This window comes from Microtus oregoni, unplaced genomic scaffold (genome assembly GCF_018167655.1).
Source record: "Microtus oregoni isolate MIOR12 unplaced genomic scaffold, Mior012 000001F_ref0000356, whole genome shotgun sequence".
NCBI lineage: Eukaryota > Metazoa > Chordata > Mammalia > Rodentia > Cricetidae > Microtus > Microtus oregoni.
The window spans coordinates 80,206,487-80,225,362 of record NW_024543060.1 but is presented as its reverse complement, the minus strand read 5'-3'; the positions used below and the strand labels follow the sequence as shown (position 1 = coordinate 80,225,362).

The 18,876-nt window shown below is 39.9% G+C and overlaps 1 protein-coding gene across 3 annotated transcripts in view; it reads left to right on the top strand.

Moving 5' to 3' along the window:
* Positions 1 to 7,584, top strand: part of Kitlg (KIT ligand) — an 85,275-nt gene extending 77,691 nt beyond the window's left edge. For all 3 annotated transcript variants that reach the window (XM_041667506.1, XM_041667496.1, XM_041667486.1), the window contains one exon: positions 3,569 to 7,584. Coding sequence is in view for 1 of the 3 variants with exons in the window: in XM_041667496.1 (XP_041523430.1) it covers positions 3,569 to 3,576 (8 nt within the window). In the remaining 2 variants the exon portion in view is untranslated. The remainder of the gene's footprint in view (positions 1 to 3,568) is intronic.
* Positions 7,585 to 18,876: the final 11,292 nt, after the last annotated feature.

The following is an 18,876-nucleotide window of genomic DNA, read 5'->3' as shown; positions in this document are numbered from 1 at the left end:
GTCTTCCATTCAGATGGGAGAGATGAGAACTAGGGTCAGGGTTGTGACAATTTGGAAAAAAAAAAAAAAGATGGACCACTTTGGAGACATTGCAGTAGAAGAAACAACCAGTCTTTCCTGGTAGACTGGACAGCTTGATGAGTCTTGGCGACCATTTGTAATTTAAGGAAGAGAGGATGGCCCTCCTGCCGAAGGAAATGGGATGTCTGAAGTCAAGAAAGAGTTCTTGATGAGATGACTATTGAGCTGAGGAGTTACCACATGCAGTGAAACCTATAGATTGGAATTTGAGAGTTATCTACGGAGAATCTCACTCGAGACCTTGGGAGAAACATTTGACTTGTTGAGAAGGCTCAGCTGGCTGGTCATTAATAGCTAACATTTGTAGCGTGCACTTAGTTACTTTCTGTTACTTCACCACGGTAAGAGTAGAAAGTAAATTTCAAAAAGCATGATTTCAAAACATCTTAAAATTGGATATTTTCATGCATTTATTATAACTTCAATATATAAACATTTGAGTATTTTTGAAATATATTTTATAATTTATATATATATATATACATATGCATACACACATGTGTAGACAGTCATAAAGAAAGATTAAAAACAGCACAAAGTAAAATATCCCTTTAGATCTGAGCTACACTAGGAGAAATAGATCTGAGACTTGGTAGGAGAGGAAGCTCAAGCCACGCCTGGACTTTTAGGGCGCAGACTTGGAAATGGAAGGTCACTTGTTATTGAGGTTCCTGATTGCTTTCTGAGATGTTTCCTAAAAGTGTCTTTGTTTAGGGAGGACTTCTTTTTCCTGTGAGTTTTCTTTTATTTCTGCATGATAAAGCAAAAGATTAGAAAGGGTTAGGTTAGGCCTGAGTTCAAACCTTGGCTCTGCAACCGGTTGTAGCATCCTGGATGCTTTGGCATCCTTTAACCTCTGTGATTTCCTAGGCACATGCTGCTGTGTAGGCCAGTGTACCCTACTTGTGATGGTATTGTCATCCAATGCCACCATTATACTATAGCCTAGGTGTGTAGCATGTTGTCCCAGCTAGATCTGTAGACCTGATACTGTTGCTACAACAAAGCCACCAAATGCCTTGTTTATAAGACGGCATCCCTATCGTTAAGTGGCACATCGTTGTATACTGATGGAATAACTGTACCACTCTATTTATTTCATGAGTGTGCTGCAAAACCCAAGACGTCATTATAAAGAACTTGTAATTTTGTTCGATGGAACAATTGCTGTCAGCCTTCAATTTTCTTTTCTTTGCTCTAGTGACTCAAGAACAAAAATCTAAAATAGATTTCCAGTACAGATTTCTCTGTATTTAATTAACTCTAGAATTTCGAATTATACATAGCTCTCCTGTGCTCTCTTATTTCAGTTTGCTTGACTTTGCCATGCTCTATTTTTAAAAATCTATATATTCTCAACTTCTGAAGTTTTCTTTTCATCTCTCTTCGTTTCTCTGTATAGATTTAAATTTGCTTTCCTAAATTGCTGGAAAGCAGAAACATCTGAGCATTCGGTGGTTTAAAACCAGCCCCGAGAAACTAAAACAAAGTATGGTTTTTGTGCTTCACCAAGTACAATAAACTGTACCAAGGCCAAGTGAATTACTTCTTCAGCCTGTGTTGCCACCATTTCATTAATTCTTTCTTGGTTTAGAAACACTGACTGAGAGCCTGTTGCTGGGATTTCCTCAGCTGGGAGAAGTGATTGCTTCGAACTAGCTAGGCAGCCAGAACCCTGGAACTGCTCAGCCCTGAGGCTGGAACGGTGGCCTCTGGACAACTTCTCCACCTGTCCCAGTGTCTCATGCCACTCCATCTGGCTCCACACTCCCTAGACACTTTCTTGGGTTCGAACCTTGTTTGCTCACCATCCATTCACTACTCTGGATGCTAGAGAACTTCAAAGCTATGTAGATTGCTCACTCTCCTGCCCCAAACTGAGATAAATGGAGGTCTGGGAGCATGACAGCCATGGGATATTAATATATTCATTCTTTTTTCTCGTGTACGTGTGTTCATGTGCGTTTATGCATGTTGAGACGGGAGACCACTTTGGCTCTCACTCTCCGAGTACCACCCATCTTGTTTTCGGAGACAGTGTCCTTTATACCAGCTTGGAGCTTGCCGGTTCATCTGGGCTGGCTGGCCAGTGATGTCCAAGGATCTACCTGTCCCCGTTTCCATAGTGCCAGGGTTACAAGTACATGCCACCATGTCTAGATTTTTCTTTTAATTTAAATGTTATTTTTATTGGCTTACAAAGAAATGGGTTTTGATATGGCGATACATGCATGTATGTATATTTGTGTGTGTGTATACATTTATGTATGTGTGTATATATATGACTGTGTATGTGTATATGTGTGTGTGTGTGTGTGTGTGTGTGTGTGTGGTTTTCAAGCAGGTTCTGGTGATCAAATTCAGGTTTTTATACTTGACTGGTAGACACTTTTTCAGCTGAGCTCTCTTCCCATCCCACTTGTCCATTTATTATTATTTTTAATTTTTCAATGATCATCATTCTGCTCTTCTGTTTTTATAATATTTTTCAACAAAGTATGCTTTTGATTCTCTGCCCACTCATTTCTCCTTCCTTCCTATAGTTTACAGTCATTCATCCATGGGGGGAAAAAACTTTAATTTTTTATTAGGTTACTTTGAAGTTTTACAGCACGCTTATGAAATAAACAGGGTGACCTCACCTTGCTAGAGCAAATCCCCCTTCCTATCTCCACCCCCATCCTACCCCCCCATTGTTTCCTCCATTTTCACATCTCTTTTTTGCCCTTTTCCCCGCACCACCCCATCCTTCCTCATCACCAATTTACCCTTCTTGGTTTCCTTTACAGCTTGCTAGGCTTTTTCCACATTTATGCCCATTTGTGTGTTTGCATGTGTGTGTGTGTGTGTGTGTGTGTGTGTTTGTGTGTGCATGCATGTCTGCGTGTGTGTTTGTGCCTATAGAAAATCACATACTTTTTTTTTCTTCCTGAGTTTGGGTCACTTCAACACAGTATTATATATTCTAGATCAAACCATTTTCCTGCAAATTTTGTACTTTCCCTTTCTCTGATGGCTGAATAAAGTTCCACTGGGTACAGGCACCGCCACATCTCATTATCCATCCACCTGTCAGGGGACACCTCTGCAGGCTCCATTTTCTTGCTATCATGAAGAGAGAAGCAGTGAAATTTATCCATTCGTATGCCCAAGAAATATTTGCTGCCTGCCTATTATACTGCGTGCCAGGCCCTCTTCTGAGGGTCGTCTACAACAGTGACAATCATAGACGAAGTCATCTGACCTTGTAGAGCTTCTAGTAATGAGAAGAGAAGACAACAGATCATCAATAAGATGGTTTGAGATAATAAGTCTTCCCAAGGAGACAGTGGTTCATTATCACAGAAATCCTACCCAGTCCTTTAAGGCTGAGAGTAATACACATTGACTCTGATCCTTGCTCTGGGGTTTTATGTGATTGTGAATTTAGCTATAAAAGAAGGCAGCAAGACACGTCTTAATCCTCTTCTTCTTTCTCGTTCTCTAGGCTGGTGACAGTTCATGTTTGCTTCATAAATGAAGCAGCTTTAAACAAACTCCTATTCTGTCTGAAGTGACAGCCCTCATCTTTGTCTGGTCTTGCTACCCATGACTTTGTATGGATGATTCAGATGTGGGAGCAGAGCGTTTGGCTGCGAACCTGGCACTGAATTTGTCATCTGGAAAGAAGAATTCACATGGAGCAGGACTCTGGAGGTTTCGCAAGTGATGATGGGAAGGAAGGAACGCGTGTCTAGTCCACTTGCGCCATTTGAAGGGCTTGGGAAATGCCCACACAGCTTCGGTCTTCAGTTACAACCTGCAGCCTGTAGTTAATTCTGGACCCTGCAAGTAGATCTCAGCCTGGATATTGGGGGTGAGGGGGGACTTTTTTCTTTCACAAAGGGATGTAGAAAACAGTTTTAAAAACAATAATTCTGTAGCATCAGCCACTGTATAGAGTTGAAAGCTATGGGGGAGCATGTTTTGTTTTGGGAAGCAGGCACATCTGTTCTGTGGTTGTGATTAGCAAGAGCAGCCGAAGCTTTGGCTCTTCCTGACCGAAACCATGTGCACCACATCCCGCCCGGAAAATGGACATGGTGGGCTGGTTCGTGCCGCAGAAGCAGCGCTGGACTGATGTAGGATGCCATGGTGTACGGAAGACTCCAGTGCAGTCGCCGCAGCAGAGAAAGCTGTCGCCATGGACCAGCGGAAGAACGTGCCAAGGAAGACATTTGGCCCTGAGTGAAGCCGGTCTTTTCCCTTGACCGTCACTCTAGAGTGTGTGATTCGTGTTTGCAAAACTAAAATGTGACACCTTTAGGTTTAGAAACTACCGCAGAGCTATGAAAGCAGACTTGGGAGAATATGCTGAATGTGTAAGGGTCCCGCTGGTTTTTTTTTGTTTTGTTTTGTTATGTTTTTTAATTTTATCATGGAAGAGAATGAAAATAAATGATGGTATGTAGTACATAAGGTTAGTAATGCTCACTTAATGCTAATATGGGTGTTGCAAACTACGTAACTCGGACTGTCCAAGAATGCGAGGAACGAGAAAACTTTAGTGACTTACAGTGTAGCCATTATCTCCTTCAGGTAGCCATTCATTGAAAATCAGACCCTCTGTATGCATTAAGGTTTATGAAATGAAATAAAAAGAGAGCTGTATGTAGTTACGCCTGTCAGTTTGCTACTTCAAATGTGTGACAGCATTTCTCCTAGTAGACGGAAATTGGCAGTGAACAGTACTTTTAAAGACCAGAACTTACAAGATGTGATGTGGATTCCCCTGGTCCGTTTTTGTTTTGTTTTGGTTTGGTTTTTAATAGAACAATTGGCCCAAATCAAAGAATAACTTCTCTTCTGATTTTATTTCGGTGAAGGGTCTTTTCACCTACCATAGGCATATACAAAACTTCAAGATTTCATTCTAAACCCTTGTAACACTCTTATTTGCCCTGTACTCAAACCTCCAGACAGCTGTTTTCAATGTTCTTACGTGAAAGTGCATGGGAACTTAACCGCTAGCGTCTCTACTCTCTTGAACGTGCATGAAAAATTCTAGCTTACATTCCAAGCTAGTCCAAATACAACTCCAGTACCTGGCCGCTGCTCTTCTTCATACCAAAGAATTCAGATGGTTTCTTTAGTTCCTAATTTCAAACTCCAAGGTTACTCCAATGCTATCATTCCCGCAACTTGAAGCCAAGTGCGTCGAGATGTTGTATTTGCCTGTTCAAGCCCTAAGATAGCCCAGTAATTAGTAATAAACTAGAAATCAAGTTAGTTACAGAAGGGACCTATTTTGTTGTTTGGCATTGATTGCTTTGGGATAATAATAGATGTAGGTTAGCACAAATCATAGGTGTAGGTGTATATAGATTGAGACTGCTGTTATTTCTCAGTTTCGTGGCTTGATTTCTTGCTCTGGAAGTCGCATTTTGTTCAGGCTTATGACAGGTGCTGTTTACTGAGCTGGAGACTACAATAAATACATTGGTTTTCAAAGCTAGCAGTTGGGTTTTAACACTCGAAACCACGATCTTAATCAATAGTGTGATTAAACAAATTTAACAGACTATAACATCCGATGTGTATAGGGTGGAAGATTAAATAGGTTGGTCCGTGGATTGCCAATTCTTTTTAAATACTAAGGTTCAATAAAATGCATGAACAATAGGAAAATGCTGACCATTATTTTGAATGCTAGCTGCTTGGACATTAACTATGGCATATCTGCTTTCAGATTAAAAAATACATATCTTTGCATATTTTATTCCATATATGTTCTGAATATTTTTCTTAAAATATGAAAACCTCCCAACTGAGAAGATGAAATGTAAAATCACCCTGAAAGTGACCCATTTTTCCAAGAGTTCTCTTTTGTAATGTTTAAAACTTGTTTTTCAATGTCGACAATCTAAGAAATCTGCAGAGTGTAAATTGTGTTGGAAGCTTGGTATCCCCCGGTAGAAATGAAGCCTGTAGCAGTACTATCTGTGTGACCAGTGGGTTGTGCGAGTGGAGTCCTGGGTTTTATATTGTTATCTGACACGCTTCTCACACTGCCACGTTGTAATGAATCATAGAAAAAATTGAATTTTTCTCTACAATAATAAAAAAAGCTGCACTACAAAAAGTATTGAGAAAAAGTGGAACTCTGTAAAAGAATGCAACCACCATGAAGTGTGTGCTTCTAGTTGAGAAAAAAACACATTTCAGTGAACTTTCATGTGCTTTGAAATAAGCAGCATGGCCTAGTTTGGTTCTGTAACTGAGTTGAAGTTAGAAATGAGCAGAAAAATCCCTTGTGGAATAGTGATGGTTTCTACTGTGTTTCTACAGTGGGTTTTGATTTTGTGATTTAGTTCTGATATAGAATCTTAGCTATCCTAGACACAGTCTTGAAGGCATATAGTTTTCAAATTAGGCAGTTAGGTGGCATCGAGTGACTGTTGAGAAAGATTGTCAGGGGGCTCTAGGTTGCCACCTACGGATACAATAATTCACCTCCCTCTTTGGATCTCAGTTTTGTATTTGTGTGTGGACAAGCTCTGTGGTCTCTCTTCAGGGGTGAGCCCTTACACCACACAATTAACAAAACAGAGAAACAGCTGAAAACATCCTATGGAAAACACACAACTCTGGCTTTCTGCATAAGTGTTGGGCTGGAAGAAGTCCTTTCTGTTTTAGTTTCTAATATAAATAGGGTCCATTAGTAAAAGTGAAATTCAGTTTTAAGTAGGGTGAATTGGATAATCATTTGCACATGAGATGGCTTTTACCTTTGCTTCAATAAATGTTTGGGATCATCTCTGAGGAATGAAAACCAGTAGTGACTTTTCATCAGGAAGAGACACAAGACGGGGGTAACATTTGGAAATGTGTCTGAGTCCCAGTGTAAATGTTCTCATGTTGTTGAAAGCTAAGAACAACAACAACAAAAAGACGGAGGGTGCTACTAAAGATCTTAGATGCCAAGAGATATTTTCAAGCCAATCTGTAAAATGATAATCCATAAATTACATTTAAAGTTGAGAAAGTAGGACGAGAATTTGAAAGTAAGCCGGTTTATCTTTGGGATGATATTGTGAAAGTGGCTCTAAATGTAACCAATTCAGATCAAAAAAAGTTACTTATGGGATCTGATTACACAACTCATGTTACTGCCTTCCACTTACCAGTCTTAAAATGCCTTTGTCAGAATAAAATTAACGGCAACTCTTTCATAACAGGTGTGGGTGAGGAGCCATCCATACGAAGGTGGATATTTATGGTTCTGAAATGTTTGCTCTTAAGTATTGGAAATGCACATTTGCCATCTCCTAATATTTTCTTACAATGCTGTTTTTAGAAAATGCTTAAAGAAAAAAAAAACAGGTATTTTCATTTACTCCATATCTAGGGTATAAGACTTCACTAAATACAAATTCGCAATCCAGATTCCTATAGTCTTCTTCTCCCGTAGTCTAGGGATTGGTGTGCGATTATTGTGCCCACCTGCCACTGTTTTTTTTTTTTGAAGTCAATAGACTTGAGAAGTATTCAGACATTTAGATGGCTTCACAGATATATTGCTAGTTCAGTCATAGATTGGAGTTTGCATATTGTAAATGTAAGTGTATGTCAACACTATTCTAAATAGTTTATGACTGAAGTTTAATTAAATAAAAGTTGTAAAATGTGATGTGTATGTGTATATACTGTATGTGTACTTTTTAAAATAGGTATATGTCCTGACCCTTTTTATACAGGTTTGAATTTGAAATTACATTATATAAACATATACTTTATTGTTCTAAATAAAGAATTTTATGCACCCTCATAAATCTGCCCTCTCATTTGATATCTTCAGGTTATTACATTATTAACAACATGGATTAGCATTTATCAAGCTGCAGATCTATGTCTGTGTGGACCCTTGTCATCAAGTCAGCATTTCATAGAAGTATAAATGCAAATAGATAGGAAATTTTTACATGATTAGATAGTATACTGCTTTCAAGAGTATTACAACGTAAATGGGAAAAGGAAACGAAAGCCACCATAATGTGTGCAAAGTCACACTGCAGTAACTACTTACACGCTACCCCTACATGCTAAACTGGAGTCCAGGTAACATGTTTATGGCACATGGCACATAAGAACTGGATTAAGCAAGGGAAGTTCTTTAAAGAGTTGGTTTTGGAGTTATCACTTGGAAGGATAAGACAGTCTCATACTTGAAACCAAGGAAGTGTCAAAACCTCTTAGCTTCTCCTACCTAGTCAAACAAGTGTATCCTCAGCATATATTATATAAAAAAAGATATACAGAGAGATGAGACCTAAGGATGGTACAACAGGTAATGAAGACACAGTCCTAGTGTCTACATTCATGTGTGTTTTTGAGAAAATCATTGGATAATTAAACTCACTATGATGTCTGTGGTTTGGGTAGTATATAAACATTTTACTCAATCCCTGGCTGGCACTGACTGGCGACTATGCACTGATTAATCTTTGTGTCAATCTGTCTGTATGTAGTTGCGTAGTTGCCTAGGAAAAATACCACCGGGTGGATTTTATTTGTAATAAATACAGTTTTCAAGACAGTTTCAATGGATACTGGAAGACCCACCTAGAATGTGATATGAGTTGCACCGTTCCATGTGCTGGTGCCCCAGTCTAAACAGAAAGAAGTTGCGTGGGGCACTGACATTTATGTCTGTTTCCTGACTGAGGACCCAATGTGTCCAGCCACTTCACACATATGCTGTCATTCCTTTATCATCATGACTGCACTCCTGAAGAGATGAAACAACCCTTCCATAAGTTGCTTTTATCACGTCACAGCGACAAAGTTCCTAATGCCAACACAAACTTTGTGGGAGGACTGTTGAGGAATTTGGAGATATGGGCTGCAGAAGTCTGAACTGCTACAATCTGAGCTCAATGGACCACTGTAATGGGAGTTTGGTCGAAGTCAGAACCTGGAAGCAACCTAAATGCCCCTTGACTAAAGAATGGATAAGGAAAATGTGGTACATTTACACACTGGAGTACTACACAGCAGAGAAAATAACGACATCTTGAATTTTGCAGGCTAAAGGATGGAGCTAGAAAACATCATTTTGAGTGAGGTAACCCAGACCCAGAAAGACCATTATCACATAAGTGGTTTTTAAACATAAAGCAAAGAAAACCAGCCCACAAATCACAATCCCAGAGAACCTAGACAACAATGAGGATCCTAAGAGAGACATACATAGATCTAATCTACACAGGAAGTAGAGAAAGACAGGATCTACTGAGTAAATCAGGAACATTGGAGAGGATTGAAGGGGAAGGGAGAGACAGGGAGGGGAGCAGAAAAAAATGTAGAGCTCAATAAAAAAAACAATAAAATTTTTTTTAAAAAATTAACTAAGAAAAAGCTGCTAGGCTGAATAAGATAATGCACCTCATTGAGCTGCATCCCAAGGATAGTGCAGGGAAATGGTTAGCTGACTTAAAATGCTCTTTGTTCTGCCTATTGACTGTATTTAGTATATATACTGGCTGAGAAATAAACTTGGAGCTGTTTGGTTTTGCCCTTCAGTCCTCCTAGTCTATGAAGAAGAAGAAGAAGAAGAAGAAGAAGAAGAAGAAGAAGAAGAAGAAGAAGAAGAAGAAGAAGAAGACTTTATCTAACATTTCAACTATGACTGCTTGAATCCACTAATTGGGAACCCACTGATGACAAAAGCCTGCTTTATTCATACTTTGGCTCTTTCACACTTTACAATGAAGCACTACTACCCTGAAGTAAGGAATAATGTATAGCTCAAAGTTTAAACCTACGAGCCCTAACCCTACAACCTTCCCTCCATAGGACAGTTGGCTGTGCCCAAGGTATCACTTCTACCTCATCTTGCCAACCTCTAGAATAGTTTTTGAATGTAACATACACATGCACACACACATGTGCGTGTGTATGTAATTGTAATATTGGTCTGTACTTTGTAATGTAATATGTATAATTTTGTGTAATATGTAGAATATAATGTAATGTAATATGTAATGATAAATGTAATGTTGGTCTGTACTTTGTTACACTTAAAAGAGTGTGCATTAGCCTAGAAAGATCTACCTCCACTGTTGCGGAATATTATTTCAAGATGTGTTACATTTGTTGATGCTGTGGAACATGTGTTTAATGATGCAAAGATGTGTTGCATTCTTTTATGCTGCATTTGTTTAACTCTGTGAAACTGTGTTACTCTGCCTGTCGAAAACAACCTAATTGGTCTGATAAAGAGCTGAAGGGCCATAGCAAGGCAGGAGAAAGGATAGGTGGGGCTGGCAGGCAGAGAGAATATATAGGAGAAATCTGTGAGGGGAAGATTGAGGAGCAAGAAGCAAGGAGAGGAGGACAGTAGGGGCCAGTCACCCAGCCTCCCAGTCAGCCACAGCGTAAGAACAAAAAATACACAGAAAGAAATAAGAAAGAGAGAAAGCCCAGAGGCAAAAGGTAAATGGGATAATTTAGTTTAAGGAAGCTGGCTAGTAATAAGCCAAGCTAAGGCAGGGCATTCATAAAAAAGAATAATACTCAATGAGTGTTTATTTGGGAGCTGGGTGTCGGGCCCCCAAAAGAGTAAAGACTAAAAAACAGCCCACTACACTCCACTGTGCATCAACAGACAGGAAATCACAGGTATATACATCAAGGTTGTGACGTATGTGTGCCCTTTGACGACATTTCAGCCCACACTTAGTGAAATGCATGATAGACTCAAAATAATTTCCCCTCACCATTTCAGAATTAAACACAGGTCCTTATCAGGACCCCTCAGCCTCCTCAATCCTTTCCGTCAATGACTGTGCTCCCCCACAGCTGCCACACGATCTGAAGATGCGTTCTCCATGCCTCATTGCATCATCTGCGGCACCTTTCCGGGTCCTTAATTTGACTCGTCTACGCCCAGAGTACATATTTAACGTCATTCCTTGTTCCTTTCATACACTAGCAGATTTTCAGGCAGTTCCTTGGGGGTTTTATTGCCTGGATCACTAACTATCGCTTGATTTATTTGTACCCTTGTCTTCGTCTCTGTCATACTCAATAGACTATCATGTCAGAATCTCTCGTTTCACACATACATTATAGGGCACGAGAGGGGACCTAAGCAGTCTCGTCACATGTTCGCACATGGATTTCTGTAAATTTTCAGCCATCTATATTTACCAGTAGCTGTGATGATGGCGGAACTGCTTCCAGTGACAGTTACTGTGCCAGCTCGCTAACCCATCGTGACCTGATGGTACATAGCCAATTGCTATAACACGGTAGAAACGTATTCTGTGGACCTGATACCTGAAGTTGGTTGGTGAGAGTTGAGGAACTGTATGGAGCCAGGAGACACTTTGTAGAATGTTTTCAGAACTGCTAATTTACCTTATAAAGGGAGCACTGGTTTCATCCAAGTCTGGCCAAACAGAAGTTTCTCCTGGCCAGAAAGTCAATGAGGCAGTTTGCTTATCCCTTGATACTGGAGGATTTTTCTAAGAACCTGCTGCCCATAGCTAACTCTAAGATGCCCAGTTCTCATATAGGAAATGCATAGTGTTTTCACCTATACACATCCCTAATATAGAAAATCATCTCGATATTTCTTTTTTTTTCTTTCTTTCTTTTTTCTTTTTCGAGACAAGGTTTCTCTGTAGCTTTTGGTTCCTGTCTTGGAACTAGCTCTTGTAGACCAGGCTGGCCTCGAACTCACAGAGATCCGCCTGCCTCTGCCTCCCGAGTGCTGGGATTAAAGGTGTGCGCCACCACCGCCCGGCTTCGATATTTCTTAATATGAAATAAAAAAGCCAGACTCATATGTGTAATACTGTACAGCTTAGAGAATAACCACAGAAAAGTATGAACATCCAGTCCTGTACAGACACTTGAAAATACTTTCAAAAAACTTGAATCCACAGACATGGAATCTATGGACTTGGGCTGATTGTATACAGAGTTAAACAAAAGACAAACTTTTTAAAAAAATTTTCAATGGCAAGGAAACAAGAAAATTTAACAAAATTAGCTTTTTGAAAGAGAGACTTTCATAACCTTTGTGTGTGTGGCACCAGATTCATGTGAAGATCGGAGGACAACTTGCAGGGATGTGTTCTCTCCTTCATCCATGTGGGTGGGTCCTGCGATCCCTTTCAAAATTATCCCATTGTATGGATCACAGGTGTTTTTGCTTTTTGAAATCTATCCATTCAACAAAGGGCATCTTGATTGGTTCCCAATTTTGATCATTATTATTAAAACTACTCTCAGTAGTACAGTACAAGCTTCTGTGTGGGCCTGAGAGTGCCAATCATTTGAGTGAACGCCTAAGAATACAGGTGCCTAGTTATACTGTAAAACTATGTTTAGGTTTGGAAGAAGCTGCCAAACTATTTCCCCCAAGTCAGGGTGCCATCTTACATCCAGGGCCACGAGGACTAGGAGGACTTCCTGCAGCTCCCCGTCCTTGCCAGCAACTGTCACGGCCAGCTTTGCCTTCAAATCTGGGGTCATAGCCCATCGCTATTGTTCAGCCTGCAGCTCGGCGGTGACCAATGAGGCGGATGAGTGTTCTTCGTGTGCTTATTCTCCGTCTGTACATCTGCAGTGAGGTTTCTGCTCACATCTTTGGTCCACTTTGAAGCTGGGCTGTTTGTTTTCTTACCTAGAGTTTTAAGCGTTCTTTGTGGGGTTTTGGAAGCAAGTTCATTGTTAGATGTGTGATGTGCACAGACTTTATCCCAGCCTGTGGCTCGCCTTTCCCATCTGCCCGGTGTTTGCTGCAGAGCATCTGCGACTGTTTTAAAAACACGTGAGACTCATATGATGAGTCTGTTCCTTAATCTCAGAAAGCAGTCTACATGGTACCACAATTTGATGCTTCCCACATGTCACAGCTGTTGTATGTTTTCCTTCCTGATTTCTCATGTCGACAGAACATGTTTAACACTTGAAAACTTCGATTTTTTTTTTTTTTTTTGATTTTTCAAGACAGGGTTTCTCTGTAGCTTTTGGTTCCTGTCCTGGAACTAGCTCTTGTAGACCAGGCTGGCCTTGAACTCACAGAGATCCAACTGCCTCTGCCTCCCAAGTGCTGGCATTAAAGGCGTGCACCACCACTGCCTGGCTAAACTTCGATTTTAAGAGGTCAAGATGTTGTACACTGCACCCTAAAAAACAATACGATACAGTATGTCATCCTAAAGATTTCTTGAATGTATTTTTAATACGTAAAAAGTCAGAACACATTAAAATGTTGACAAAAATTTATGTACATTTAACTGCAGTTTGGAAGGCTGTTTTGGAATGTATCATAAAAACCATTTCAGAAATTATTAAACCCGGGTTCCAGCATATAAAATAGATTTAAAAATCTATGTCTGTCTCTGTATTCATTTATTTATTAAATAATTGAGAGGATATTTAAATTAAATAAATAATATGAACCAGAAATCAATAAAGATCACCGAGGAAAGAAAATTGCATTATTTTCTGAGAATCAAATTTTAGCAAAAACATCATATATAACCAGTAATTTGTGACCTCAGATCCAGCTCTGCCACTATCACAGGCAGCAAGGCGGACATCTCTCCCCTGAACACACCACCATATGACAGATGAGGGGTGGGGCCGGATCTCCATGCTCTGTTTTCGAACCAGGGCATCAGTACCCCTGTCAATAGGGTCAGCTTTGCTTTGTTGCCCAGGAGAGGGGTGGGGACCACTTTCCTGAGTGTTGTAGCTGGTAAAGGGAGACTCAGCTCCCTGGCATAGCAGTGGGGGCCGGGGCAAGATGAGGAGGGAATCTTTCCCTCGTCTTGTCCACCACAAGGCAGACAAGGGGTGTGTGGCCAGCTGGCTCACTCTCACACGCTCAGGGTTATCTCACGAGTGTCTCTACCAACAAGGTCAGCTCTATTGTGGTGCCCAGGTCAGAAGCAGGGCCTACTTTCTTAAGTACTATAGTTCATAACAGGACGGAAGGCTCCCTCCTTTGTATCAGGGGCGAGGGGCGAGGAGTAAGGAGGGACAGCCCCCCCCCTCCTTCACCGCTACCTCATGACAGACAAGTAGTGTGGACAGTTCTCCCACGCTCACGTGCTCACATCTTCGGGACTGGCCCCTTTCCTGCCTGTGGCAGGTGGGAGAGCTGGCCCTGAGTTCCTAAGAGCAGGATAGCTGTCCCTGCCCCGCCACCAGCTGTAGGACTCAGGTGAGTGGCCCCTGAACCTCACCTGGGCAACACTTTAGAGCTGGTCCTGATGATTCAGGTGTGGGAGTAGACCCTGCGGGCAAAAAACCAGGAGAACCGGCCAGGCCCCTTCCTCAATGTTGAACTACCAAGGTGTAAAGGAGCGGGGCTGGAGAGCTCACCCTGGTGGTAAGGATGGCAGACTGCTGGTAGACTGACCAACCTTGCAACTACCGAGGCCCAGAATCAGACGGTGCACAGGAACATCCACCCTAACTGTGATCTGCTGGAGCATGGGAAGGGGCCAGTTGTGCAGACCCAAAGCTGCAGGATCTCCACAGGATATTCAAAAGTAGTCCCAGTGAGGGCCCAATACTGGTGGTGTAGCAGAAACCAGAGGCCTCAAACCAGACCAATGACTCTGCAATGAACACTTGCAAGTAAAGATAAATGACCAAAAAGGTACACTGTATGAGATTTTTCCCCTTTTTTTCCTTTCCTTTTTCTTTTTTTCTCTTACATTTTATGATATGAAGGGACGGGGAAAGGAATGGGATCAAGATGCATGATGTGAAAGACACAAAGGATAAATAAAAATAAATTTAAAAAAACAGTAAGTTGCCAATAGAAAAATGTAAGTTCACAAAGGGAATCATGAGCAGATAGTTAGATAGGCTTATAATCAATTTTGAAATGGGCCGACTGGAATATATTGACAAACTACTTAAAGATTTTGTTGATTTGATGCAGCCCTGTGTTTTCTGAGAATAGAGAAATCTTACATACCCGTAATCTCAGCAGGGGGAATGAGTCAGAAATATTACGCTGTTGCACAGTCTACACTGTTGTGTGGCAAGACAGACCCATTTCAGAAAAAAAAGGAAGAAAGAAACTAAATATCATAATGAGGAAAATAACGCAAAGCTCATAATATGTTCTCCACGACGTATTAACTATAAACTGCTTAAAAGTGTCGTCAGTTTAACAAATGGTTAAAGATCTACACAGTTGAGGCTTAGATAGGAAGAGACTGCTCCAGGCTCATGAGCTGAGGGTCTGACCCTACTCACTGGACCATTTAATAGGTGACTGAACCATGGGGATGTTCCTTATATCTGTGGATGAGTTCAGAGCCTTAGGAAGAGCAGCCAAGTCAGGAAGATAACTTTAAAGAAGAACTTACTTCTGATCATGTTTTCTCTTAATGTTGGGAGACTCTATTACTTTCAAGTCTGTCTGTGGTGAGGAAGAACGTCATGGCAGAAGGAGAAGGTGCTAGAGAAGGCTGTTTGCTCGCTGTAGGCCAGAAATCTAAGAGGAAGCAGAGAGGAAAAAAGAGGGAGAAGAGAGAGAGAGGAGTGACCTACTTCATTCAGCTAGACCTCATTCCTCAGTCAGCTCTGACAGGCCCATCTCCCATGGATCTGGGTTCAATTCCAGCACTCATATAGAGGTTTTCCAAATGACTTCTTAGAATTAATAAGAATTATTCCCTTAATTGATATCTCTTAATTGAAGAATGTCCCACTACTATATAATTTGCTAGAGTCAAACATTATTGAACCTGGAGAGATGGCTCCATGGTTAAGAGTGCTGTGGTGTAGGAGTAAGGTGTTCTGATGTACCGTTGCACAGAATGATAATCATAAACATTAATAATGAATATAAATTTAAGTAACTTTAAATTGCTGTGAGATTTTTATCATAGTGAAATGATAAGTGTTTGAAGAGACATAGCTATGCTTACCCTGATTTAAACATTATACAGCACACAGTAAATTTTAATATGTACATTTTTGTCAATTAAAATTAATTTGCTTAAAATACTTAATAACACACAAATAATATTCATACTGTGACTAAAGTATATCTGAATAGGAACATTAATTTTAGTACTTATTTATGTATCCTAATTTCATTTAGAAATTATTCCAATATAGAAATTATCTCATTTATAGGCAGGTCTGAAAGATTCTACAGTATTTTATAAGCAAAAGGAAAGATCACCATTGTAATTAAGATTGTAATTAATAGCCATATTAAGGTGAATGTAATGTGAAATGTCAGTTATATAAAATATATTAGTGTAACGTCCTTCCTGAAGCTTTCAGAAACTAGTGCAGCTTCAAAAACTATTTAAGGTGGTTAATCGTGACTGTCAGCTTGACAGAGCAGGGAAGAGCTTACATGCTCTCTATTTTCTCTTATGAAGACACGAATCCCATTTGTGAGGGTAGGACCTTCATGATTTAATCATTTCCCTAACGACCCCCTATTATTACCATGACAGCAAGAATTAAGTTCCAACAAATGCATTCGGGGGACACTCACATTCATACCCTTGCTAGTTTAAGCAGCATACTGTTGAGAAGAAAGGGGCAAGCCAACCCAGGGTACTATTCCTTCTGTATTAGATGAGTTAGGAAAATGGCTTCTCATTGGCACCCATTATGATAGCATGTGCCCAAGTGTGTGGGAAGGGGTTTGCCCCTGCTTTGCTCTCTCAGATACTCCAATCTGAGTAGTCATGGTTTTCAGTGGACTGCCCCTAAAGACTCATGTAAAACTTGATGCATCTACATGAATTTTTTTAAAGTATGCAGACGTATATGATTACTGGCCTTTATGTTTTCTTTTCTGTGACTTTTCTGCCTTCATTTTTGCTAATCAAGTTGTAAGTGTTTCTTGTTGTTTTGTGGGTTTGTGAATATTTTTTGCTCACATAGAAATTCAATTCTTGTTTCTATATTCAGCAGATATTCTTACCAGTTTGTCTGTCATCTATCTATCTATCTATCTATCTATCTATCTATCTATCTATTACATCTTAAAGATAATTTTTGCTACCTTTTCTGTTTGGTGCTGTGTTTTATATAATTCTGTGACATGAAATTTCATGTTTTTATGTAGTCAATTCTGTCATTAATTCTGTGTGGACTGCATGTGTTGTTTAATTTTTAAAAAGACATTACCTGTTCCATGACAATGAAGAAAAACTATATCCCATTTTAATGTTCCTTTACTGTTGTTGTTAAGTCATTTGTTTTAATAAAGCATTTATTTCAGTTCAAAAATGTAGCTTCCACTTGAACTTCAACCAAATGGCTAGCCAGCTGTTTCACCCCTATTTAGTAAATAATTGATTTCCCTCACTGTGTGGAAGGAACAGCTTTGTCGCGCACCAAATCCCCATGAGAATTTTGTATTTCTTTCTGTAACTGTCAGCTCTGTTCTGTCATTTTAATGCCCTCTCAAAGACTGACTGTTTAACTCACTGTGATCCTGAAAACAGTTTCTACTTGAGCATTGCAGATTAACGGATTATTTAAGTTGAGGGTTTGAAACATAAAATATTACCCTTCCAAACTCTTTTTAAAAACTAATTCTAACAGCTTAGCGAGCACTGATTGTAAAAATCACAATTCAATCATTGTCTGAACAGATGTTCTCCAGGAGACTTCTTTTCCATCCCTTCAAATGTTTATCACCGTTCCGGGCACATTGTCAGGGCATAGAACTTTCATGACTCAAATAACTTCCAACACTGAAGTAGGGTAGCATGAATGGATTTCTTATAAGTGTAGAAAAGTCTAATGTAGAAAAGTCTAAGGATGACTTTTTTATATATAGCCACCTACCTGGTTAGTTAATTGTTATTTAAAATTTTTGATTGGATCATGAGGGCTAATCATAGTGATGTATTTGAACAGACTATGCCATCATAACAGAACATCCTCGAAGGACAACCCCTAAAGACTCAAGTGAAACTTAATTCATCTACATGAATTTAAATATATATATATATATATATGCAATTACATAACCTAATAATTTATGGTGTCTTGGGCAAGTAGATTCAAAATATTAATGTCAACCTTAAAAGTTTGTAATAATTTCAATCCAAGTTCCCAATGTACTCACAAGGGATTAATTGTTCCTCCCCTTGCCTTCCACTCTACATAAATCCAGGAGAAACAGGAAGGACATAAAAATAGGAATTAAAGGCTTTCTTCGCCCACCCCTGCCTCTGCCTTCAGGTCCATTCGAGACATGGGCTTTTGGCTGGCAGTAAGTACAAGTACTATTTTCTTTACTTTTGACAATACAATGTACTCTCATGAAAAACCATTTCTTGGGAAAGCAACTATAATAACCCTTCTTAGTTATAGCAAGTGGTGAACAGATTAAACATGTGGGCGGGAGCCGGCAAAGGTGAAGAACATAGAAACAGAAAAGTCCTGTGTACGGCTTTCACCAAACTTAAACAGCCGTATCCCAAACACCTATTTTATTTAATCCCCGGTTTCTGAGGATTTTTGCTTTAAATGACTTACATTGTTTCACGAGACAGTTGAAGACCAGCTAACTGTATTATGTGTTACTTTGCTCCCAATGTTGTCATTGAAATGTCTGGGCCTTTCATACCATTGAAAGTCTAATTCTGCCCGTATAGTCAGGTAGAAGCGTTTCCAACTTCTATAGAAAACAGACAAAGCCAGGATGTTTCCTGTGCCAATTAGCAGTTTTGCTGAGCAAGAAGGAAGTGTGTCTAAAGATGCCTGAATAAGAACCCAGCAAGCCCAAGTATTTGAATG